This window comes from Rhinolophus ferrumequinum, chromosome 28, assembly GCF_004115265.2.
Source record: "Rhinolophus ferrumequinum isolate MPI-CBG mRhiFer1 chromosome 28, mRhiFer1_v1.p, whole genome shotgun sequence".
NCBI lineage: Eukaryota > Metazoa > Chordata > Mammalia > Chiroptera > Rhinolophidae > Rhinolophus > Rhinolophus ferrumequinum.
In genome coordinates, this window is record NC_046311.1 from 11,907,846 (window position 1) to 11,934,405 (window position 26,560).

The 26,560-nt window shown below is 40.1% G+C and overlaps 1 protein-coding gene across 10 annotated transcripts in view; it reads left to right on the forward strand.

The window, feature by feature from the left end:
- The window catches only part of MEF2A (myocyte enhancer factor 2A), a 114,769-nt gene that overhangs the window by 77,010 nt on the left and 11,199 nt on the right, over positions 1–26,560 (forward strand). For 6 of the 10 annotated variants that reach the window (XM_033100034.1, XM_033100032.1, XM_033100031.1 and 3 more), the window contains 4 exons: positions 1,980–2,117; positions 4,260–4,479; positions 5,699–5,758; positions 17,510–17,697. In XM_033100034.1, coding sequence (XP_032955925.1) covers positions 1,980–2,117; positions 4,260–4,479; positions 5,699–5,758; positions 17,510–17,697 — 606 coding nt within the window. Of the gene's footprint in view, positions 1–1,782; positions 1,915–1,979; positions 2,118–4,259; positions 4,480–5,698; positions 5,759–17,509; positions 17,698–26,560 lie in introns of all 10 variants that reach the window. The other 4 variants (XM_033100039.1, XM_033100040.1, XM_033100036.1 and 1 more) reach the window with 2 other exon arrangements.

The window sequence follows — 26,560 nt, forward strand, 5'->3', positions numbered from 1 at the left end:
ATCCATGTGTAGGCACCTACTATATCTGTTCTGTGTCTAGGGCTGCGTAGGTTATATGAGTTCACTGTGCACCAGTGATTTGAGTGTTAACATCGTCACAGCAGATAGCAACTTGCAGAGCTTTGGAAAGCAGGACCTGCTCCGTGAATGGGGGAGAATACCTGTCTCCATCCTCCAGATCTGAGCAACAGGCCCTTTTAGGGCTGAGTCCACAGAAAAGTCCATGTGAAGAGAGTGGGACCCGTAGGACTCAGAGCCAGGGGGCCGACGGTGGGGAAATGAGCAACGTTTGCTTTCTACCCATGCTCAGTGACGGGGTGCTGGTGGGGATTTCGGGCGTCCTGTGCGATTCCTAGCACGTGCCAAGTAATTGGCTAACATATCTATAATAACGATTTCTTAGGATTCTCTAAGCATGAAAAACGTCAAATGGAGTGAAATGAAATTTTAAACGAATTTAACCTCAGAGAAGCTGAAAAAATTCCCAGATCTCAATGTATTGTGTGTTTACTTTCTATTTCTTTCACGAAAAAAGAGTAAAATAAGCATTCATAATAATTATACGACATGTTTTAAAGGATACCAAGATCTAATGAATTAATTAAAAATATGCCTAAATCTAAATAATCATTAATTTAATAATCATTTATTAGTGATTTAAATTTAAATCATTTATTATTGAACTTATCCATTGCTAGTCTATCAGTCAAACCATTTCCTAGTGAAATTAGCTCTGTGAGGTAGGCTTACCTGGGAAATTTTAACTTCCTGAAATTTCTCTGTGGTTGGCTGGGAAATCAACAAATCTCAAAGCTATTTAACTTGTTGAACCCAGTAATTGTACTTGAAAATAAGACCCATCAGGAGTTTAAAAAATTTAGACATTCTGGAAGTAAATTAATATTCCACACACTGTCAAGCCCTTGGTTTTAAATTTGTTCTTTTAAATACTGGATATTACATGATGATTTTAATTAAAAATTAGAAAACCAACAGTTCACTATGTTTTTAATTTAGTCCAAGGGATACTTTGACGACATCAAGAAAATTCTCCCGAAACTCAGTGAATTAAATCCATCTATGAAGGAGCTCTCCAGAAAGAGCTAATAAAGGGGGCGGGGAAGATACACGCTGAGTAACTGTTTTTACAAATGTTAATATGTAAAGCCACTAATGTGTTCATTCTAATAGGAAAGAATCATTATTGTCATATATAAATATTTGAGGTTTTCTACTTCGAAGTTATGTAGGAAAATGATGGTATTTAAGAACAAATTAAGAATGAAAATTTTGGGGTATTGTGCTGATTCTTTCTGTCGACGAGGATAAACTCAGGCAGAAAGGAATGTCAGAAGATGAAGTTGCTGAAATGTTCATTTGACAAAGGTACTATCCAAACTTCTCAAACCATCGTTTTGAGACATTTTTATTTCAATTCTCACGCTCATTGACCTGCTCAGATATGTTGATCCGGCTTTAACGAGATTGGGTTGTAACTGTCAGAGCGTGACAACTGCAGTAGTATTGTTTGGACGTTTGGAAAGGAAGCATCCAAACCAGTTGACATTCCTTTGCTCTTAAGGTACCATGGGAACATGAGTGTTGGTCTATCTAAGGTTCACCATCCTGAAGAGTTAGCATACCTTTGTGATCGTTTCCAACCGTTTCAGTGGCTCTTATATAAGTCCGTTCAGTCTGTGCTCTCTTAATGAAATTTACAAAAAAAAAAGAAACTCCTGGCAAGTGAGTATCATGTGTGTGAATTTTCCAATTGTATTTCAGACCTTAAGAAAGAAAGGCCTTAATGGTTGTGACAGCCCTGATGCTGACGATTACTTTGAGCACAGTCCGCTCTCGGAGGACAGATTCAGCAAACTAAATGAAGATAGTGATTTTATTTTCAAGCGAGGCCCTGTAAGTACTTTCGCTTTACCTCTCCTTTTTCTTTGTTGATCCTTTTTGTTAACTTCATTATTTAGGCTCTGAACAAGAAGGAACACAGAGGGTGCGACAGCCCAGACCCCGATACTTCCTATGTGCTCACTCCACATACAGAAGAAAAATATAAAAAAATTAATGAGGAATTTGATAATATGATGCGGAATCATAAAATCGCAGTGAGTACGAAAGTATGGTTTGTGCTTTTAACGCGTGCATGAAGAGCTTGATCACACGTCTTGTTTCTTTTCACAGTGGGTGATGGCATCAAGAAGTAGAAGGGGAAAAAAGCGTTTTAGCTTTTGGTATTCTAGAACTTCAGAGTAAAATTGCTAAACTCTTAGAACAGTACATGTGGGCAGTGCCTTAAACACAGAAACGAAGAGAAACATCCTAATCCAGGCTCCTTACTACACGTCCCTTTGGGCAGGGGGCCTGAACATTCCAGAGTCCAGAGTCGTTTCCTAGCTGTAACGTCAGTGAGTTGCTCACAGAATTGTTACGGTCTCGTCCAGCTCCAGACTTCCGTGATTCTGAATAGAGGGGCATATGACGTCCCTCTGCCCTCTATGACTTTTAAAAATTATTTCGTGTACTCAAAATAGATCTTGAGACTATAAAATATAAAATGGTTGGATGTGTTCCAAAATTTGGTGTTTTCAGAATTATTTTTAATTATGTTGTAGAGTTGCTGTAGGAGTAGTGACTCTTAGTAAACGTCCCCAAAACACTTGGCGACAACGCCTCCCAACTCATGCTTTATTTTATCCTCGATGTATTGAGAAAGAGAGCGTTGGGTGGATTTTAATTTAAAGAAGGAGTGCTGTTAAGCTGGTGCAAAACAAATATTTGGTTTAACATTTTTCCATGTTATGCATATAACCGTAATGACACAGTACTCCTTTGAGTTCATGGTCTTTTGCTAGTTCTTCCGAGTTCTCACTGGAGGCTCCATTGGCAAGAGCTCCATCAGGCAGCTGTTCTGGATCTAATTTTCCAATGCTACGTATATAGGTAGTCCACACGGACTGGTTCTGACGCTGGTATTTATTTCATTGTCAGAGTTCATTCTTTTAAAAGTAGGTCCTGAAGTATGCATCATGGATTAGTTCTTCAAAGTAGTCCTATACTGGAGGAAGCTGTGCATGAAAAATAGATTTAAGGAGGTATTTCTGTGCTAATACTATCATTGTTCTTAAAAAACGAAACAAAAGCAAACGAAAGAAAAGCCTCTGATCTCACATGGATGTTGCTGAACTTGCAATTAATGTTAAGCTGCAAACATTGTGCAAATAAAATTGCTTAACCTTTGAAAAAGTTTTTTTATCATATATCCATTGTTTTATATCTGTTAATGAATTATTATAATTTTTTACTTGAAATAAACTGTTGAGTAGAGTACATAGACTATATGCTTCCAACTTTGAATTAGCAGTGTTACCTTACTTTGCAAAGCACTGTTTTAAAATGGCAGAAGAGGAAGGTTGTTGTTGTTCCCCCACCACACTTTAAATTATAAAGAGTTCTGTTCTTTATCATGGTTAACAAGTATATTGTAAATGGTCTATGGAGGGAACCCAAGAGGGAAATAGAAAGTATTTTTAAAGGGAGTGTGGGACATGTTGGAGGGAAGAAAGACAGTACTGGTAATAGTCCGACTTGAATCATCATACAATGTAAAGAGAGCCTATCCGCGGTTCGTTTTATTGTTCAGATGATAACAATTGCACCTTCATCACATTCTGATTACATTATGTTACATATATAACTTGAATTTTTTTTAGTTTTGTCCATTAAGAATGTCAGTCAATTAAATCAGACCAGGGCTTATTTATAATGTCCGAAATTTGATGTGTTATGTTTCTACTATGTGTACCCACTTTTCCTTTTTATTGTATTTGGAATCTCCCAATAGAAATGTAATGCTACTAAATTGGTTTTCATAAAGTGCTAATTTACGTTTACTTGGTAACATGTATTTCATCATGTCTGACTTTGACAACACTACTTTAAAATCAGGTTTGACCTCTAGTTTTTGCCTCTGTGAATATTTGAAATATATAGTATACATTATATTAGTATATGTGTAATGATATGTAAAAAATTGAAATCGAAAAGGTTCATGTCAAACATACTCATGTTCAAATATAATTCTAAAGAAAATAGCTTAAATGTGCAAATCGATTTAGTTCAGAACGAATCCCCACCCTCTACTTTGAATAACTAGAGTTACCCTGTCCAATTCAAGTCCACAAGTTATGAAGTGTGGTATAGACGGAAAGTAAGCTAACAGGTTTCTCTTCCTCGTTCTGTGTTCCCAGCCTGGGCTGCCACCTCAGAACTTCTCCATGTCTGTCACGGTCCCTGTGAGCAGCCCTCCTGCTTTGTCCTACACTAACCCTGGGAGCTCACTCGTGTCCCCGTCTTTGGCAGCCAGCTCGACGTTAGCGGACTCAAGCATGCTCTCTCCACCTCAAGCCACGTTACATAGAAACGTGTCCCCGGGAGCCCCTCAGAGGCCACCGAGCACTGGCAGTGCAGGTATGTGGTGGAAGCTCTTCTGCTGGTTCTTAGCAAAAAGGGACAAAGAACTCATTGCTGAGCAAACTACACAGAAATCATCTCAGAGACATAGAGAAAACACTGAGGGTTGCCAGATGGGAGGGGTGGGGGTGAAGGAGAAGGTGAGGGGATTAGAAAGTACAAATTAGTCGTCACAGTATTGCCACAGGGATACGAAGGACAGTTTGGGGAACATAGTCAATAATGTTGTAAATATTTTGTAGGGGGTCAGATGGACACTTGTCTTATTAGGGAGACCACTTCATGGATGGTGTAGGTGCCTGACCACTGCGGTGTACACCTGAAGCTGAAGCTGAATAATACTGAATGTCAGCTATAATTTAATATATATATATAGTCACGGGATGTGGAATAATACAGTGTAGGGAATAGAGTCAGTGGAACTGTAACAGCTACATATGATGTCAGAGGGGTAGTAGATTGCGGGACGGGGGTTATCACTTTGTGAGGGGTATAAATGTCTAACTGGTACATGCCTTTGTACACCTGAAACAAAAACACAAGAACAAAAACAAAAAACCTAATTGCTCACATAAGCAGTTCTGCTGCTCTTAACTTTATTGTGTTGATGAGCAAGGTCACTACTCCATAACTGGCTCCATTTTAAGTATTTCTGTGCGAACCTGCAGCTCTAGCATGGCATCAGGGACGGGAGCAGTAGGGAGACCCTGCCGTCTGTAAGCTTTCCTTCTCACGGGAAAGCCAGACGTGGGCAGGCAGCTCATTCAGCTGGGGCGTCACGGGCGCAGATTCCAAGCTGAGTGGGAGCCATGCATGTTTAAGATACAGAGAAGAGACTCACCTGGTCGGGGCTAGTGTTTTCTGCACCTGCCTCTGCCTGAATTTGTTCATTCACTCAGCAGAAATTGGCAGTGCGTGTGGCGCATTACTCTGTTCATTGCACGTCTCCTCTCCTGTGAGTCCTAGATTGAATAGGCCTCACTGGCACTGCTCCCGTTCTCATCAGTAGGTACTATTTGGGATTGACACGCAGAAGGCGTAGGAGAGCCCCTGACTAGGTCCCATTACACATGCACGCCGAGTTCCAACGGGGCTAGCTTTCATTTTGGTGGTTTCTAGGAATGAGGCGAGCTTAGGCCTGCTTAGCCCAGTCGTCCAGATCAGGAGTGCCACTCATAGTCACTGTACCCTCTCCTTCTCTCCGCAACGTCGTCAGGTGGGATGTTGAGCACGTCAGACCTCGCGGTGCCCAATGGAGCTGGAAACAGCCCGGTTGGTGAGTGAATTCCTCCTGTTTCACTTTGTGGGCACCTGTGCCATATGAGATGAAAGGAGTGTTGTCCCTCAAACAGGGCCTCCTACCAAGTGAGGAAGAAACGGGGCTGTATGACTTGAATAGATACTTCCCTTTGTGGACTTAGTGTCCTTCTGAGGGGCACTTCTACGAATACGTAACATTTTTTCATAACAGCCCTGTTTTATTCCTCATATCTTGGCCTTCGATTTAGTTACTCATTCAATAAATATTGAGTCCCTCCTTCATGGCAGACATTGTTCTTTTCTAAAGACTGACTTGCCTTAGTACAATTTTTAAGAAATCAAAACAATTTCTTAAGAAGCCTTCTGTATCATCGGTCCTCACCAAAATTAGACTTCTAGCCAGCTACCGATATGTCTTCTAATAATACCGTGAAATGTTTTCAGAGAGCTTGCAGCACGCAGAAATGGTGGGCCTGCTTCTAGGGCTGCAGAGACAGTGGAGAAGCTTGTCTCTGCGGGGTCTGGTTCGCTGCTCACGTGTAGCACGTGCCCACTTTGTCATGGCTGTGGCCAAATCCGTTCTTTTACTTTGGTATCCCTCCCATGATGACTAGTGTATCCCCAAGTCGTACACTTGCCTGCCCAGGCCTGAAGTGCTGGTAAAGACAGAGTATGATCTCACCGTGATAAGAACATGGCAGACATGTCAAAGAGTTATAAGAATATCTGCATCTCTTTGGATTATCGTCACGTTAAGTCATCTTGATCTCTTACGCTATGATAATCACAATTATCATTGTTATCTGAAAGCAAGAGCAGGAATTCCCTTCCTACTTTTAGATATTGTGTGTTGCTGGAGACATCTGAAAACAGATATCTGACAGGACAAATTCCCTATTGCATGTATTCAACTCATTCATGCCACAAAAATGTAGGAGTGTCTGCCTTAAGGAAACTATGGAGATGACTGACTAACTTAAAAATGATGAGAAAGAAATGCACAGACATTATTGAGTGAGACGAGTTACAAAACATACAGTGACCTACAGTGAGAATAAATGCCTGATTATATCTGCCACTGTGTTAATTGCTATTTTAATGGAATTAAACAGATAAGACCTGTTGTAGGATCTTTATTAACAGATAATTAAATGTGGAAAAATTCATAAAGGTATTATCAATTATACATTAGGGCTGTTACACTTGTATATGTAGTTCCAAATATTTACATTTTGTTTCTTTTGAACTGTTTTAGTTGTTTGCATGCCCGTATACTCTGTATTACATTTTTTCATATGCTTTTATTTCCCCAGCGTTGTCCATCTTGCTTTCCCTTTTTGGCCTGGTTACGGTTGGAATCAATCATTTCTATTTCATTTAATGTTAATTGTAACTAGGTCTTGTTTTTATTTCCCAAAAGATTTTCATTTCATAGAGTTTAACTCTTTGAAGATGTGTTTTCTCCTTGCCTTTACGTTTTTTCCCTCATCCCTCTGGCATTGTAAACATGGTTTTTTTCTCCTGTCAAATATGTATTTCAATTCTCTTCTCCTTGTGTTTTTTTCCTCTACATTTTGTACTCTCTACACTTCCCTAGAGCTTCTCCACTATTCTTCTCTTTCCTTCCGTGTGGCTATTAATCTAGACTTAGTCTCTGCTGCTCAGTGTGCTGTGTTCCCTTTGGTCATTTCAAACTCAGGTTTTGCCATCATCCTAATTTGTCCTTCTACATGTAATCCTGTTTCTTTTATTTCTTTTTTCCATTCATACCTCCTTCCCTCTTTGTAGACCCTCAGATTTAGAAGGTTGAATTCATCACGCTCCTCAGATCATGGCACATCATCACTGGTTTGTACAGAACGTCTCCGGATGCTATTCTTTTATCCCTTTCATGCCTCGCTTCCACTCCGTTCCCTTCCTCCCCCAACCCCGTGATAGGCAACTATTTTAATATGTTTAGTGTTAATAGTGTTAATCGTGTGAATGATCATGTTGGTGAACATGAATTTTTCTTAAAATTTAAAATTCAAGTATTAAAATATTTTAAGTGGCTTAGTGAGTTATTTAAAAATCTGTCTCCATTACTGCATATACACAGAGATAAATCCTATCTCTCAGTGTATATATCTCAACATCTTATAACACAGCAAGATTGGATGTCTTGATCCTTTACTGATGTATACTCCTATACAACTATTTTACCTGTACTAGGTATAGTTCTTCTTATCCTGCGTGTTTGGATTATTTCCTAAATGATCTTTGTGTAATAACTGCTTGTTTACATGTGCTACCTCAGAACTTAGATTCAACTAAGTGGACATCTTGTATCACTCAATTTAGATACCAACTGAAAGTAATTATTTCCATGTAATACTTAGCGCATATGTGGGTTTAAAGGGTTTCTTGCTACCCCCCCCACCCCCGCCAATAAATGTTCTCTCATAGGTATTTTAGAAGTGTTATTTTTGTGAGGAAGAGTCAGATAATACTTCTTAGCTCATTTTCAGCAATGGTGCCATTTTAGTTGATTAGTTTGAAAAAAAGTAGTTTAAACTCAATTTTTACATACGGTCTTTATGAATGAAAAGATTAAACATGTAAAATTCCCAGAGAAATTTAGAAGAAAATATATTAAAAGCTGTAGGTATATTTTCTAATTTACATTTTTCAAAGTGTTTCTTAGAGCTATATGAAAAGAAGGATGGACTTACCTATGTTTGCAAATCATGTGCTAAATAAAACTAAATAGGTTTCTTCGCTACAGGACTTACCAGAGACTTTAAAACGCTAACCTTCTTTGTGAATCTTTTTATTTGTTTGTTTGTTTGAATTTTTATAAGTATATTTGAGCCAAACAGTTGATATATCCCGAGGAGCAAGATCTCAAATGCTCCCTACTTTGAATCTTTAAACTTAGTATATAACATATGGTTACTCAAAGTGATTTCACAATAGAACCCTTTTTATGTATTTTTTTTTCATGTAAAAGGGTCTTTCAGAATTAATGTTATAGCAAACATATTTTGGAAATATTGCTTCTGATCTTAAGATAATAAATAGAAGTTTTTGACTAATGAAAACTTAAATAAAATTGAGGTATAAAAAAAGAAAACCAAGACAGTCACACTTCTGCTGTGATAATGGTGGACTTGGTCATTTGGACTAACTAGAAATCATTGAGGACAACTAGAAATGCTAGGCAAAATATTTTAAAGATCTCTTGCGAGCTAACAAGATCATGAGGAATTACCGGCACGAAATCCAGAGAATGACAAAGACAGAGGCTCAGAGATGGGAGTGAGCCCCGCATTTATGGCTGCTTTTCCTTAGGTAGAGTCTGCCAGTTCCACAGTGGGGGTGTCTGAAAGCTGTGTAGGACAACCTTAGGGATCTGGGGACAGAGAGCTCCATGTCCAGGGTCCACAAAGAATTGGGAGAGCCTAGTGTACTCTTCTCACTGTGAATTGAGACCCCAAAAGGCTGGGCCCTAGAAGTAGAGTGAAAGCATGAGGAGTGGCTTCTTACAGATGAGCAAAGAAAGGGATTTCTTGAGATGGAATCTATTTCTGGTGAAGATGCTGTGAAGATTGTTGAAATGACCACACAGGACTAGAAGATTTCATGAACGTAGTTGATAAAGCAGTGGCAGGGTTTGAGAGGCTGGACTCCAATTTTGATAGAAGTTCTATGGGTAAAAAATGCTGTCCAACAGCATCGCATGCTACAGAGGATGACGTTCGGGAAAGGAAGAGGCAATCGATGCGGCAAACTTCATTGTTGTCTTCTGATTGTGAGAAATCAGCACAGCCACCCAACTGTCAGCAACCACCACCCTGATCAGTGAGCAGCCATGAACCTTGGAGCCAGGCCCTCCACCAGCGAAAAGATCGCGACTCACTGAAGGCTCTGAGGATGGTTAGCATTTTTTGGCAATAACGTATTTTTTAATTAAGATATATATATTGTTTTTCTAGGCATAATGATACTGCACGTTTAATAGTTGATTAAGCCTATACACTATAATATACACGTAACTTTTATATGCATCGGGAAGCCAAAAAAATTGTGTGGCTCGCTTTATTGCGATATTCACTTTATTGTGGTGGTCTGGAACTGAACCAGCAGTCTCTCCGAGGTATGTCTGTACATGTAATAAACAGAGGGCTTTTGGTGAAGAATACGTACAAATCATTCAGAAAAAGAAAATCCGATTTTTAAAAATATGCCTGAGAACAGACATTTCACAAAAGAAGCTATCCAGGTGTTTAATAAACATGTGAAAAGATGCTCCCTCTCAGTAATCAAGGAAATGCAAAATTAAATCCACATTGTATACCTACCAGAACGGCTAAAGCAAGTAGCCAGATAGCACTAAGTGTTGGCAAGGCTATGGACAAACCCAAACTCTCCTACACTAATGATGGCAGTATACATTGGTGCAACCATTTGGACATCGTCTGCTAAAGCCGAAGACACGTGTATGCCATGAGCCAGCATTTTCACTCATAGACTGGAGAGAAATGCATGTGTGCATCATGAGCACCAAGAGATACGTGACAGAACGTGCATGGCATAATTGTTACAGCCGACATCTAGAAATAATCTAGATTTCTGTCAGCACTGGAATGGATAAAGAAATTATATATGAAGGAATACTACAATGCAATGAAAATGAAGAAACTACAGCTGTATTCCACAACATGGAAGCGTTTTACCAAACTAATGTGAATGGAAGATGGTAGATGCAAATAATGGATGATTCTATGTACATAAAGTTTGAAAAGCAAGCAAGGAAAACTAGAGTGTTAAGGATGCATGTCTAGATAGATGGTGAAACTAGAAAGAAAAACAAGACATTTCTGTAAACTTCATCACAGTGGCTTTGGGTAGGTTGAACAAACAGAAGTGTTTGGGGGCCCAGTTATAGACAGTAATGGGGTTCTGGCAATATTATTTGTCTTGATCTGACTGATGGTGAAGTAGATGTTCATTGTACGATACATCCTTGAACTTCAAGTTTCTGTTTTGTGCATCTTTCTGTATGTGTTATATAATAGTTTTAAAAATAAATATAAAGGAATTATTACCCCAAATGTGGAGGTACTGTTAAAATTATAAGAATGTAACGTGCCTTGTACAGTAATTATAGCAAAAGAAGGTTCTTGGCTTTACATAGGAAGGAATTCCAATGGGAGCCCATATACAGTTTATAGTGAAAGTAAGTTTATTTAGCAGAGAGTAAGGAAGGAAACAAAGCTCCCCCCCGCCTCCCCAGACAGAGTGGCAGCCTCTAATCCCTGGTGGAGAGAGACTCCGTCCTGCCCTGCGCTGGGGTTTCTAAGTGTTTTCTGCTTCCATGGAAAATTCATTGGTATGGGGTGGGAGAGGAGGAGAGAAGAACAATGGTAAGTTTATCTTTAACTTCAGTGAGATGCCAGGAGAATAGGGGCAGGTTGGTCTTTAACTCTTGTAAAGCACAACGTATGTTTTCTTTTCATGGGCTTAACTAGAGGGATGGTCCCAGTGGAATCTCTAGTTTGTTCTGTATCATTGATTAATGTTGTCCATCTGAGTTCTGTGTCTTGGAGCATGTAGGCAACGGCCTTGGAATCCAGCCTCCTGGTTCCTTCTGCGAGAATAGCCCCTTCCCTGTATTAATTACACTGTTTTGAAAGCTAGAGAGAGAAAAATTCACACACACACACACACACAGACACACACACACTCACACTCGTACTCACTCACGGAAAGACTGTCAGTAGCCCTTTGAGTCTTTGGACATTAATGTCTGCATGTGGCAGCTGGATTTACAGCCCATCTTGAGATCATGAAGCAAGTCGGTGTAAGAGGACAGGCCAGCAAGCTGAGGATGGCAGCGTGGGCAGCTGGAAAGGCTCTGGGTCCCCCAGGTGCAGCGGCTGCAGCCACGGAGCATGTGCCCACCTTTCCCCCGGCCGTTTTATGCAAGATGATACATTTTTCTCATTCTTAAGAGAAAAAGTAAGATATAACAAAGGCCACAGATAGGGGAGTATTTAATAAATGCATGGGCATTTAATGTACTTATATGTAGGATTCAAAAAAGGAAGCCAGTTAGGATTTGAAAACTGGAAAAGGATGTTCGTCATTGCTAGTAATCAGGAGCGTCAAATAAAAATGGCAAAAAAAAAACACAACCCACTAATAGTCAACTGTTCAGCTATTACTACTTTTTATTGTGACCCGGAGAGCTCACGAAGGTGTGATGCAACTGACAAACCCACGGTCTCAGAAGTGCTTGTGGCATTGTAAAGTAGTAACCGTCTTTCTGGAAAGGTTTTGGCAGAGTGTTTCAGCAATCATAAAAATGTTTATACCTCAGAGCCCACTAAGCCTGTTTCTGGGACTTTTTCCTAAAGAAATAAATTAGAATATGCAAAGATTCTTTACAGCTTTATTTATAGTTGTAAATAATAGGAAGGAATGAACATATTCAACAGTATGAAAATTAAGTAAATTAAAACTTTCGACTGAATTCCTTTTTAGTTGTTATTTAAAACTATGCATAAAATATTACATGGAAAATAAAAAGGAGGGGATATCCAAACTGATCGTAATAGGATGGCGGGAATATGCGGTTTCCCTCTCTTTTTCTAGCTCCTGAACTTTCCTGATAGTCGGTTGGTGCAAAAGTAATTGCGGTTTAAAAGGTTAAAATAATTGTGAAAACCGCAAGTACTTTTGCACCAACTTAATACTACATTGATACCTCTACAGTCATTACATTTTTTTGTAGTAAATTAGACCTTTTTCCCTGTAACTTGATAATTTTTTTTTCAGTTGGTGTCATTGTCTATCCAAATGAAACCTGCCAGTTTTGTGTTAATTGTAAATTGTATACATGTTTCATAGTGGCAGTCTGCTTACTTGACTGTGGTTTACTAGATCTATCTCTCTTCTGAGAGTTTACATGGAATATACAGATTATACTGTAGTTCAGGTGACTTTGAGAACTTCTTTTAACTTTTGGGTGTGTGTTTAAAGATCAAGCATAAAGTAAAATCTCCGATATCCAGCAACTTCACTCTTTCAAAACATGTTGAGAAAGAGAAAACTATATGCTGGACTAGCAATAGAAATGCTCAGGAAGCCCTTGGAGTTGTTTAGCGTTGAGTGAAAGTAGTTAGCGTTTGCATTGTAGCAGCCGCTGTGGCAGTTACAGAGAGATGCATGTGGTGAAGGACATTGTAAAGGAAGAATAACAAAGCTTGATGGCTCTGGGATAGTGGGATGGGACTGGTGGAGGATGAAAGGTTACAGTGTTTAAAATGGGTTGAGTTTGATTGAGGTGACAGCAGCATATCTGGGGGACAGTGGCCACCAGATGGACGCATGTGGACTAGAAATTAGGAGATGCAAAGCAGAAATACAGATTTGAGTCATTGAGGCAATGACTCAACGGGAATTGAGTCATTGGTTGAAGCCATGGGGATGCATGAAGTCTGAAAGAGAAGGAGAAACGCAGCCTCCTTGGGGCTGCCCTTCAGCAGAGGTTGAAAGGGGGTACAGTATTCAGAAAGAAGTGGCAGGAACTCAGGAGCAGTGTCTGTTTGAGATTATACATTTTTATTGGACAGAATTTATGTTGTACATCATGCAGGAATTCCCATTGAACCAGGTAAATATGTAATCACTGATTAAAAAACCTATGGTCTTTTAAAATTTTAGACACTTCATCCAGTGCTTTATACAAAATGTATTTAAAAAGTACATTTTTAAATGTATTTTTATTTATTGAATAATCTGCTGAAAGTTGATCAGATTTTATGAAAAATTTGTCAACTGTGATAAAATCAATTCTTGAAACTTGCTTTGGATGAATTTTTCAGAATCCTTTGACATTGTCAAAATCCTTTGCATATCAGTTCGACTTGTGGACTGGATTCCTAATAATAAAACATCATGCCGCCAATATCTACAGTTTAGCCCTAAGAGAGTAGTAGGAGGGACGCGGAGTGCTTTTCCGCCACTTGGACGCATTATTTCAGCTGCTACCATATCCTGAGATAGGAGCCAGAGTGAGCTGAGGTTCGCTTTGTGAAGTTTCTGGAGCTGTGGCTCTCAGTTTCCTCAAGAGCAGTGTTGTCAAATTTGTGTCGGGGCACAACTCACCACAAAACCTGAAAACACAGTTTCACAACCCTCGTGTCCAGTTGGGTGTATTCATTCAGAGTTGGTATTTTAATTCCTGCATTTGTCGGCCGAGGCAGGCTGGGTGATATACTGAAAGTATCTACCTCAAAAGCCTGTGTCCACAATGTGTTCATATTTGTCACGAGAAATGAACTGGAGGTATGAAGGCATGCGTTGGGTAGCAGATCTGTCCACAGAGTAACAAATGGTGTATGGAAGACGATCTCGTTTCAGCCTGGCAGGTGACCAAACACTGACATCATCCCCTTGTCCTTATCAGACTTCACACTCAGAAGTACTGAGCTTTTAGATCCCCTTTCTCGCTTGTAACTTGATTCTGTGGTTACCATGCTACCGTATCTAGCTGCAAAGCATCATAGACTCCACATGGGAGAAGAGTATTAGTGCTTCTAGATAATGCCTTCTTCTAAATTATATCTTTGTGTGCATCGTCTCATAGTGTATTTGAGAGGAAATACTGCTTTAAAGTGGAAGATTCTTCCACTCATTGCAGAGAGAGGAAGAACACATATTCATGCCGTTATTTAATTGCGAGAAATGCAGTTAATCTTTCCTTAGAATGTTCAGTTAACATTAATATTAGTTTGTATTAAAGCTTTTTATGTTTGCATGAAATTATTTGGTAAGCGTTTTGTATCCAGATGATTGGTCTCGCAGTTCCCTCTGCCCAGCACACAGCTGAGCTCCACTTCGCAGGGGCTGGTCTAGTGAAGAGATTGTTTTTTCACAGCACTGCTTTCTGAAGCTTAACAGAATGCAGGAAATTGCTCTCTGGGGTGTGGAAAGGAGAGTCAGCCCGGATTCAATACAAACCCCTTTGAGATAATGGAAGCAGAAGGCAGGAAATAGCCTCATAAGGTTGGTTCACTGAAATACCAGCCCCCCACAGCACAATTAAATCACGTCTATAAATTAAAAAGCTGCTGGGTCACTTGGTGAAAGTTTTGGAGAGAGCAGGAGGAATTGGCTGGGAGTGAAGTGGAGCAGGGAGGAAACACAAATCCTGCCATCGCCTGGAATCGTGACACAGAATGACAACCGCTGAAGGACACAGGCCAGTTCCATGTGCCACACCTCACCTCTCTGTTTTCTTTGTCCCTCGAATATGTGCTGGTTAGGATCCAACAAAGCCGATTCTATCCTTCTGGCAAAACATCAGTTTTCAGTTTCTCTTAGAAGTAATTCACCTAAATGACATGTTTTTCAGTCTCTAAATATATTACAGGCAGCTATATTGAAGCATTCATTTTCTTCTGACTTTCTTCAAGAACTTAATCCATCTCTCTAGTTACATATACTTTTTCGTTTTAGGATTCACATACCTATTTTTTAGTTGACCCTATTCGGTAGAGACTGTTCCTGAAAATGTTTTATGAACTGCCAAACACTATAAAGTTTAAGTGTTTAAAAGGTTTTAAATGATATTTCTCTTTAATTCAAGAAACTTTGATAGAATTAAAATGATCCGAGAACCCAATACAAAAACTCTTGAAGTGACACGTGTGGCAGTACCTCATTGTCCTGAACTCGCTGCAGTTCTGTAGGACACATCATGTCACTTCTCAGAGTCGTCCTCTCAGAGTGGGGAAGGTTTTAGGCCAGTGGTAAGCACACAGCAGACGGTTTGGGTTCGCCCTCGCAGGCTTTTCACGTAGATGTGTATGTACAATGTGTGTGTGTGTTGAGGTGGATTCTAAAGGTGGCTTTCTTGTTTTGTCCTGGAGGGAAAGGTACGGAACCCCAGCTGCCCTTCCTTTTGGTGGTCACGGAGCCGTGGGCTCTGCTTTCCTTCCTCCTGTTTGTCCAGAATGTCTGCCTGCCCTCGTCTTGTGTCCATTCTGACTGGGCAATAGTCAATCCCACAGAGTCTTCCCTCAGGGACGACTCCTGTACCTGTATTAGTGCTTTGCTTTCTATTTCCTCGTACGTTTTGTGTGGTTGCTGTTCGGCGTTGCTTCCGCCCTTACCTAAGTATAATTTTGGTGTATTTGTGCCTCGTGGTTCATGCCTGCTCCAGTTCACTAGATGAAAAGCTGCTAGAAGACAGTGTTTTTGCCTCCCTTCCTATACCCTTCCCTCCGCAAGCGCTCTGCACGTGATAGATGTTTAAAAGTTTCTTTCCAAATTGTAAAGGTCATTCTGCATTGTTGTCTGATGTGTAGATGGTTGCTATATTGTGTGAACACTGAGGCCCTCCCAGAGAATTCAAAAGGCCCGTATAGCCCTCTAGGAACTTCTGCTTCACTGTTCTGAATATTTTGTTCTTGGTCAGCTTTGTCATAAACACTAGGAATGGAATTCTTAAGCCAATAAATGTTTTCTTTTATCCACTGCTCTTAAGTTAACATCTGTGCACAGTAGCAGAATAGACAGATAGCAGATGTGATTCAAAATAGAATAATTGTATGTATCATGGCACTAAGTCTATTGCTAAAAGTATACTGTACACACGGTAAACTTAGCTGCTCTGTTTTATTACAAAGTTGATCGTTTATTTAAAAAAATATGGAGTGACTTACGCTATATTTTTTATGGGCAGTTAACACTGTATCTTGGATTTAGTGATTAAAGTTTCACAAAACATTTTAAATATATATAGTTAATTTTATTTTCTATTCTTCCCTGCTTAATTTGTGATTTACTTAGTGAAATAGCATAGTAGCCTCTGTTTTGGAAATGAATATTTTATGGTCCTGTTTACTTGTCACTTGACTCTTTAAAACTCTGTGGCATTATGTCCGCCATTGAACTGTAAGCTAGTGAACAGTAACTGTTTTTACTAGGATGCTATCAGTTGCAACTAACGGAAAACCATCTGAATTCAGCCTGCATAGTACAGGGTATTTCCTGACTTGTACATAACTGAAAAGACCCAGAAGTGGTACAGACTACAGGCGTGGTAGGCTGGGCTTTTACCTGATTTCCTCACAGTTCTCCTTTCTCTGCCAGCTTTCCCCTCATTCTGGCTTTCTTCTGAGTCTCAAATGGCTTGAGAATAAAGCGCTTCCTCAGTCACATTTGGAGGAGTGTGGGGGCCTCCCTCCCCACATGTAACGACTTCTTCACCTAGCTTCTGATGGGACAGTCCTGGATCCCATCACTGTGTGAGGGAGCTGTACACTCATTGGCTTGGACCTGAGTCACATGCCTGTCACCAAGCCAGCCTGGGGCAAGGGTGATTGATTGGAGTGGAGCCAGCCCCATCCGAACCACGAGAATGAGTGCACGGGCTGGTCTCAGGCATTTTCTTACAACACCTCCGTTATCCTGGGTCCCGGGAGGAGATGCCCTGTTAGGAACGCGTCTTGTACTTCAAGGACTGTCTCATGTCTCAGCAGGTCCCAGCGGTAAGGCTGGGAACTAGTGGCGTTAGTTTTAAGCCTCATAGATAGTTCAGACTTTGGTTGACTTTCTTTGCTTCTTTGTAAAATATTCAAAGGTCCATGGGTAGCTACTAATGAGTTTTGTTGTAAAATTCATTTGAAACTGGAACTGGGGGGAACGTGCCTCGTATTCACGCCAAAGTGCTGGAAGGATTCTTTCCATGTGAACGAGTGATACTTCTGTTTTCCAGGGAATGGATTCGTAAACTCAAGAGCTTCTCCAAATATGATTGGAACGACTGGTGCAAATAGTTTAGGCAAAGTGATGCCTACAAAGTCTCCTCCTCCTCCAGGTGGTGGCAACCTTGGAATAAACAGTCGAAAGCCGGATCTCCGGGTCGTCATCCCTCCTTCGAGCAAGGGCATGATGCCGCCACTGGTACGGTAACGCTTTCTTCACTTGCATCCTTTCAAATGTGTGTTTCATACAGAGTCAGTCTGTATTTTCCTTGGGAACGTTCTGTACGTCCATACACTCTAGACCTTTTCCTAATGAATATTTCTATTTGAAATGAGCACTTGAAGAAACAAGTCTATTTTAAAATACACAGGACTCAGATTACGGAGAAACAGGAAATAAATCTGCTTCATGTCTTTTTAAAATTAAAATTAAATATGGAGAGGTTGTGATGCTTAATTTTAATTTTACCAGGCTGACGTCTCTGCTTCGAGATTTCCTCCCCAAACCGATCATTTAAACCTGCCTTAAGTATTTTTTCTCTGTACTTGGCATACTTGCAGTAAATTTTGCATGTGCTTCTCTGTGCGAGAAACACTGAACTATTTGTTAGAAAATTCTACATACCAAAGAGAACTACTGTACAATAGGGAAGAATGTGTAAAAACCTGAGTTATTCGCCAAATAATTTTTTTTTTGTTTCTTCCTTCTCATATAATCTTCCCATTTAACTTGTAAAGAATACAGGTCTCCCTGGCACAGCCCTAGACAATATCTTTATAGTTCCAGCCTCATTTACTTTTGAAACCTGTGTCTATGAAATGGTGTATGATTATACCCCTTAGTCTCTTGTAGAAAAAAACTAGAGTAATATATGCACGTTTTCAAGCCATTCTTAATTTAGCGACTGTCTGACTACCAACATGCAATGTGTAATGCCAGGTGTTCTTTCTACTGTGCTGCTGCTAAACTTGCCATTTGATTTGATTTTTTGCTACGTGGAAGTGATGCTGTCAGGCTTTAGATAATACGTCTGCATTTGTATAATGCCTTACAGATTCCCAGACATCTTTATATGCACTGTCTCATTTACCCAAAAACTGATCTTGGCTAGGTAGAGATGAGGAAACTGAGGGAGAGGCTAGTACTGGTCCAGGGTAGTAGAAAAGAGAGCCAGAACCAAAACTCTTCAAGTCAAAAACTGAAGAAGTACTCTTGTCCTTCGGAGATACTGGAAACTGTGTCATCCCCAGCCTTACAATGAAAAAAGCTGGACAAGCACCACGTTCCCCGCTGCCCTTGAGCACACGGTAGTGCTGAGCTTTCAGGACAGCTGACTGGCCCAGACTCTGGGGAGAAGACGGACATCTGAACATGGACGGAGCAGTCGGAGTTAAGCCAGGGTGACTGGTGGATTGAATTGCTGGCGGCCAAGTGTTCCCTGGGGCCACGATATAGGGGGAGCCTGGGTTCTCCTGCAGGCTTTTCTCCGTGCACCTCACTGGGTGCTCCCAGGAAAGATTGGGAATCTCCTGAAAAAGTCTCCTCTCTGATGGAAACTGGGAGAAGGGAGAGCTGCCACTGCATTACGGGCAGGAAGTGTCGCCGTCTCTCCTTTCTCTCCGACGGAACAGTCTTCGTCTGTGAGAGACACAGCAGAAGTGTCGCATGTAGGGCACTGGTGAAATCCCAGTGGATGTGGGGAATGGAAAAGGAGAGCCATCTCAGTCCAGGGTGCAGGACTGGCAGGATGACTGAGAAGGGTGTCGCCTGAGGCAGCGCAAAAGCGCAAAGCAGAAGCTTCAAACTGAGATGGGAAGGCTCGCTGTGGAAACAAGCAAACAAGCAAACAAACAAACAAACAAACACTCCCATTCCACTCAGGAATTTCAGGGCGGTGCTGATGCACTGAGAGGAACCATAGCAACAGGCAAGCGCAAACCCTGCACCAAAGGCCCAGCGGGAGGAAAGGCCTATAGAGCTGTGGGACTTGATCATGGTTTGACATAGTTGGAATTGGAATGCCAAAAACAGAGAGACACGAGCAGAAGAAATACTTGAAGGAATAATAACCAACAACACCAAGTAGGGTAAACACTACCACCAACTCTTTCTCTCTCTCATATGCTCACTCAGACTGCTAAAAGCAGGAGACAAAGAGGAAAAATCTTGAAGCCAGAGAAAAGAAAAGAACATATAGAAGAATAAAGATAAGAATTTGTACCATCCTTCGCTTCAGAAACTATGCAAACCACAGAAGAGTGGAGTCGTTACACAAGTGCTGAAATAAAAACAAAACTCTTAACCTAGAACTCTATACCTACCAGAAATACCTTTCAAAAATAAAAGTAAAACCTTTCCTCAAACAAAAATGGTGCGCATTTATTACCAGCGGACCACCTCCACAAGAATGTTTAAGAGAAGTCCTTTGGCAGAAGAAATATACCAGCAAAAACTCGTATCTATACAAAGAAAGAACAATGGAAATGGAATAAATGAAGATAAAGTTGATTTTCCTCTGCGGTTGATAAACTTTCCACGTTAGAACAGTTTTAAATTTATATAAAGATCACAAAGATAGTACAGAAAATTCCCATCTGCCTCGCACTCAATCTCTCCTCTCTCCCATTCGTGTGGTACATTCGTTACAGCGCACGGACCCATAGTGATACGTGATTATTAACTCAAGTCCGTAGTTGATTCCGGCAGCCTTGGTTCTCACCCTCCTGTCTCTTTCTGTTCTAGGATCCAATCCAGGAGACCACGTGACACTTAGTCGTGTCTCCTTAGGCTCCTCTGGGCTGTGATAGTATCTAAGGCTTTCCTTGCTTTAATGACCTTGACAGTTTTAAGGAGGACGGGTAAGGGATTCTGCAGATGTTCCTCAGGTGGGATTCAGCTCATGTTTTGCTCATGCTTAGGTTGAGGTCATTGGTTTGGGGGCGGAAGGCCGCAGAACTCAAGTGCCATTTTGATCACATCATACAAAGGGTACATACTGTCAACGGGACAATCACTACCGATGTTAGTTAGCCTCGGTCACCTTGCTGATGTCGTGTTTCATGGGTTTCTCACTATAAAGTTACCCCCCCATTGATAACTGTCCTCTAGAAGGATGTCACATGTGAGGCCCACACAAGGCCACCTTCTCGAGGGCAGATTATCTGCGTCATTTATCTGGAGTTCTTCTGCATAGGTGACTTATCTGTTCTCATTTATTTAATCATTTATATTAACATAAATGATTATTGAATATAAATGATTATTTTATACTTTGCGTTATAATGCTACTAAATTCTATTAATTTATAATTCTACCAATTTAGTTGATTCTGCTGCTCAGATTGTTCCCGCTTTAGCTACTGGGGACTATTCAATTGGTTCCTGTGTTCCTTTCATTCTTGTGGAATGTTTCTTGGTGGACAGAGGTGGTAGTTAGTTTTTTATTTTGCAGTTACTACAAAATTGTCCAGGCTCACCTTGTATATTTCCTGCCCAAGTCCTAGAATCAGGAATCTTGCCAAGGAAACCTTGGTTCCTTTTATGGTGTTAGAAACCAAGAGGTGGGCATTTTCCCTCCTTTAATTGCTCCAAAAGATAGCTGGCTTTCTAAAGCAAAAAGAGTGGCAATGAATTTTGTGTTTATAGCTCATGTAAAAATATGTGACAACAAACAACGGGGGAATTGGAACTATACTACTGTGGGTCCTTATTCTATACATGACGTGATGTATATATTTGAAGGTGAACTCTAACTAAAGATGTATATTGTAAAGCCTAGTGCAACTACAGAAAGAAAATTAAAAAGAGGTATAAAAAATCAGTAGAGGAGATAAAATGGAATTATAAAAAAATGCTCCAATGGCCCAAGAAATGGGAGAAAAAAGACAAACAGAACAGATGCAACAAATAAAATGTAACTAGCAAGATTGTAGATTTGAATCCAACCACACAAGTGGCCACACTGAATGTGGTCATTAACATCAATTAAGAGACAGGATGTCAAATTGGTTAAAAAAGGAAGATCGTACTGTACTACCTGTCCGCAGGAACTCCACTTCAGACAGGCATGGAGAAAAATACACTATGCAAACATGAACCAGAAGAAAGCTAGAGTAGCCATATTAGGTTCAGATGATGTAGACTAAGGATAGAGAAGGACATTATATGGTCCATTTTCCAAGAAATAAGTACCTTTACTGGATGTACACCTAACAGCAGGCCTTCATAAAGCAAAAGCTGCTAGAACTAGAAGTTGGAATACAAAAATCCACAACCATAGCTGGAAACTTCAGCACTCCTCTCTCAATCATAGATAGAACAAGTAGGCAGAAAAATCGGTAAGGGTCTAGATGACCTGACCTAAGAGACGTTTACAGAGCACTTCTCACTACACAACATCCGGACATTCTTCTCAAAAGCATGTGGAACGTTAACCTAGGCAGGCCATATCCTGTGCCATTAAATAAGCCTAGCAAATCTCAGAGAGTTGAAATCATCAGATTTGAGTCTCTGACCATAACAAAATCAGTAACAGAAAGACAACAGGAAAATCTTCATATACTTAGAAATTAAGTAACACTTTTAAATAACCCAGGGGTCAAAGAGGAAATCATAAGGGAAATTCTGAAATACACATATATAACATTATCAGGACTTTGGGGACCTGTTAGAGTAGTAGTTAGAGAGAAATTTATAGCATTAATGTTTTATATTAGAAAAAAGTCCCAAGTCAGTAAGCGTTTACCTTCAGAAACCTGAGAAAGACGAGCAAATTTAACCCAAAGCAACCAGAAGGAAAGAAAAAAAGAGCAGAAATTAGTGAAATTTAAAACTGAAAAACAGTTGAGAAAAGCAGTCAAAATAAAAGGATATTCTTGAAAAGATCAATAAAATTGCTGAACTTCTAGCCACGCTGACAAAAGAAAAAAAGAAGGGTTATCAGTATCAAGAAGGAAAGATGTTACATAACCCTAGACGCTAAAAGATAATAAGGGAATACTACAGACAACCCTATTTCAGTAGATTTGATAGTTTAGATGTTACGGGCAAATTCCTTGAAAGATACAAACTGCCAAAGAATAATCAAACTCACTGAAGAAGAAATAGCCAGAATAGTAAATTACCTATTAAAGAAATTGAATTCCTAGTTTAAAACCTTCTAAAAAAAGAAGACACCAGACCTAGATGGTTTCACTGGCAAATTCTACCAAACATTTAAGAAGAAATGGTGCCAACTTTACATAATCTCTTTCAGAAAAATTGATGGAGAGGAAACACCTCTCAACTCATTTTACTAGGTCAGCATTACCCTGATACAAAGCCAGAATAAGGCATTACAAGGAAACTTCAAGCCAGACCTTCCTCATGAACTTCGGACATAAAATCCTCAGCAGAATACCAATAAATAAGTTTATCAATACATAAAAAGGATAACATATCAAGATCGAGTGGGTTTCATCCCAGGAATGCAAGATTGATTTTAAATTTGAATGTTCATCAATGTATTTCATCACGTTAACAAAACTTAACATTTATTCATGATAAAAAAAAATTTCAGAAAACTAGGAAAAGCAGGGAACTTCTTTAACTGAATCGCATCTATAAACATCCTACAACTAAAGTTCTCACGGGGATAGCTTTCAGTCTTTTACTAATACTAGGAATTAGGCAATCCTGTTTAAGCTCACCGTTCATCGTCAGCATTGTACTAGAACTCCTAGCCAGAACAGTAAGGCGAGAAAAAAATAAATAGAATGCATAGATATTGGCAAGGAAAAAAATTAAACCACCTCTCTTCATAGAAAACATAATTATCTATGTAGAAAAGCATAAAGACACTTCAAAAAAAAAATAAAAAATAGAAAACTCCTGGGCCCAAACAGTGAGTTTAACAAGGTTATAGATTATTCTTATATATCAGCCGTGAACAATGGGAATTTGAAATTTAAAGCTATTTGATTAGTACCAAAAATGAAAGAAAGAAAAGAAATAGCTAGGTATAACTTTAACAAAGTATGTGCATGATTTGCATGTTAAAACTATAAAACACTGTGGAAAGAAATCAAAGACCTAAATGAAGAGATACATACCCGGGGTGCCAAAAAAATGTATACGCATGACTTGTATTCATCTTTTGTTACCAGTATATATTGAGTATTACAGATTTTTCCTTTCTGAACATGTGTATACATTTTTTTTGGCACCCTGTATATATTAATGGATTTGAAGAGTCAGTATTGTCAAGACGTCACTTATTTCTCAATGGATCTACAGATTAAACATAATACCAATCAGAATCGCAGCAAATTTTTTTTGTAGAGACCAACAAGCCAATTCTAAAATATATGTGGGCAGGCAAAGGAGCTACAATAATCAAAACAATTTTGAAAAAGAACAAAATAGGAGGACGCATGCCACCTGGTTTCAAGACCTCCGGTAAAGCGACAGTAACCAAGAGTGTGTGCCATTGGCAAAAAGAGGGGCACAGAGATCAGTGGACAAAATGGGGCGCCCAGACAGTGCACCTGCACAACACATACCTTCAGCTGGGTTTTGACAAAGGTAGTAACGCAATTCTATGGCGAAAGGGTAGTCGTGCGACTAATGGCGTGGGAACGATCCAACATCCATATGCAAAACCAGAATCTCCTCATGGAAGTCGTACCTTCTATAAAAATCAACTCCGAATGTATCACACACCCAAATGTGAAATGTGAAACTGAAACTTCTAGAAGAAAACACTGGGGAAAACCATGCACCACCAAAAGCATGCCCCATATAGAAAAAAAAGGATATATTCGTGTTAATCAAAATTTATTTAACTCTGTGAAAAGGCCTTATTCAAGAAATGAAAAGACAACCCACAGATTAGGAGAACAGATTTGCAAATCACCTACTCAATAAAGGACTTGTATCCGGAATGATACCGCTACACCTAGTTAGAATGACTAAAATGACAGAAACAGAAACTGAAAACTCAAAATTCTGGGGAGGATGCAGAGACAATGAGAACTCGCGTACATTCCTGCTTGGAATGCAAAATGATACGGCTACTTTGAAAAACAGTTCAGCCACTTCTTATAAAGTGAAGTATATACTTCTCAGACACCCAACAACCCCAGTCCGATTTACCCAAGTGAACCGAAACCATGCTTATACAAAAGCCTGTGTTTTTCATAATCGCCTCAAACTGAAAACAAGCCAGATGTCCTCCCACTAAATGTACGGGTACATCCACGCAAAGGGACGCGGCTCAGCCATAGAAAGGGACGAACTATTGACTAGAGATGAACCTTAAATGAATTTTACTAAGTGAAGGACGCCAGACCCCAAAGACTACATAGTATATGATTCCATTTATATTTCATTCGGGAAAATACAAAACAGATGAGCGGTTGCCAGGGGTGGGGCGAGGAGTTGACTACAAGGGGGGGGAAGGGGGGGTTTGAGGTGACAGAGCTGTTCTGTAATAACTGTGTTGCTGGATTCGTGAGTCTGTGCTTTTGTCAGAGGCCACAAAACTACAATACAGAGTGCTTTTTACTAACTGCAGTTAAAAAAGAAAAAGAACAGGATTGCAGGGGAACCCAAGATGGAATGCAGCCCATGACTCGAGTGTCACTGTATCGCAGATGAGTGACGCGATGCCGAAGGGAGTGAGGAAGGATGGGGCAGGTCTAAGTACACATGACTTTGGACACTGTTTTCACTGGATATTGTAAGGTTAGGGACCAAGAAAAGTTGTATGAGATCACTGTGCTTACGATGGTCAGTTTCTCTCTTTCTCTCTAATAAGTAGATAAAGAAAGCCATGTTTCTCGTTGTTGGAGGAAAAAGTTACAAATAAGCAAGGTGAATGGGAGTTGGGAAGGCCAGAATTTCTGGGTTGTAGTTGGAGGTTTCGGTATGAACTTATTTTTTTAAGCATATACCGACAGATACAGAAGTATAGGTGTGTGTACACATGAATTAGTGTACATCATATTTCGTAGCTCTGTCTGCTAAGGGCGCCTTAAAACAATGACAGCTGGTGAGCACACCAAGCACTGCACGCTCAGATGTTCATCTCAAAACTCCGTTCTCCACTGAAGGGAATCGGGGCTCCTGGGAGAAGTGAGTGATTGTAGAGCTGGGGTGGGGAACAACAAGGTGCGCCAGAAGTGCTAGAGGACAGGAAGTGCACCTCAAAAGGGCACCTGGGAACCAGCGTCTCCGAGAGCTCTCGGGCCAAAACAGGAACAATTTAAGCAACAAAATAAAGACCAGAGTTGCATGATAACCCAAGGAATACAAAATATGGAGTTTGTTTATGATATAACTAAATGATTGAATAAATAAAGGGAGAAGGGACACCTTTTCCTTAGAGGAGAATTCTCATTAATACACGTAGAAAGAAGGAGAGAAACAGCCAATCACTGCCGTGGTACCGCAGTACAGAGGCAAGGTCAGCGGGTGAACGCTGAAATCCTTGAGCGAAAGTTGAAGGAGAAGCAGGATTTCTGCATAGCCTTACAGTGTCTCCCCCCAAGTAATTGTTGATGACTAAGGGCAAAGGAGTGAGTTTACTGTGGAGAGTTCTGGAAAGCACCACCTTGGCCAGAAGCTCAAGGTTAACGTCACTGGGAATGGATATGATGCACAAAGAACGTCACCACCTCTGTGGTGGTGTTCCAAAAATCCGTGCTCTCTAACTGTGAGGAACTGCCAGGCACCCAAATGGAGGGACATTCTAGAAGATACCTGATTAGTTCTTCAAAAGTTGTCAAGGTCATGAAAAAAAAGGAAAGAGGGAAGTGTCACAGACTAGAGAAGACTAAGGACACGACAGCTAAAGGCTTTTGGGATTCAGCATCTGATCCTGGATCAGAAAAAGGACATGGGTGAAAAGCTGGTGACATCTAAGCAAAAGTGTGTGACTTTAGTTACTGTTGTGTTATTTCATTAGTTAGATGACAATTGTGTCATGTTTCTTTGGGATGGTAACTTTGGGGGAAGCTGGGTGAAATGTGTGATGGCACATTCTCTTTGCAATTGCTCTCTAAGTCTAAAATTGTCTCAGAACA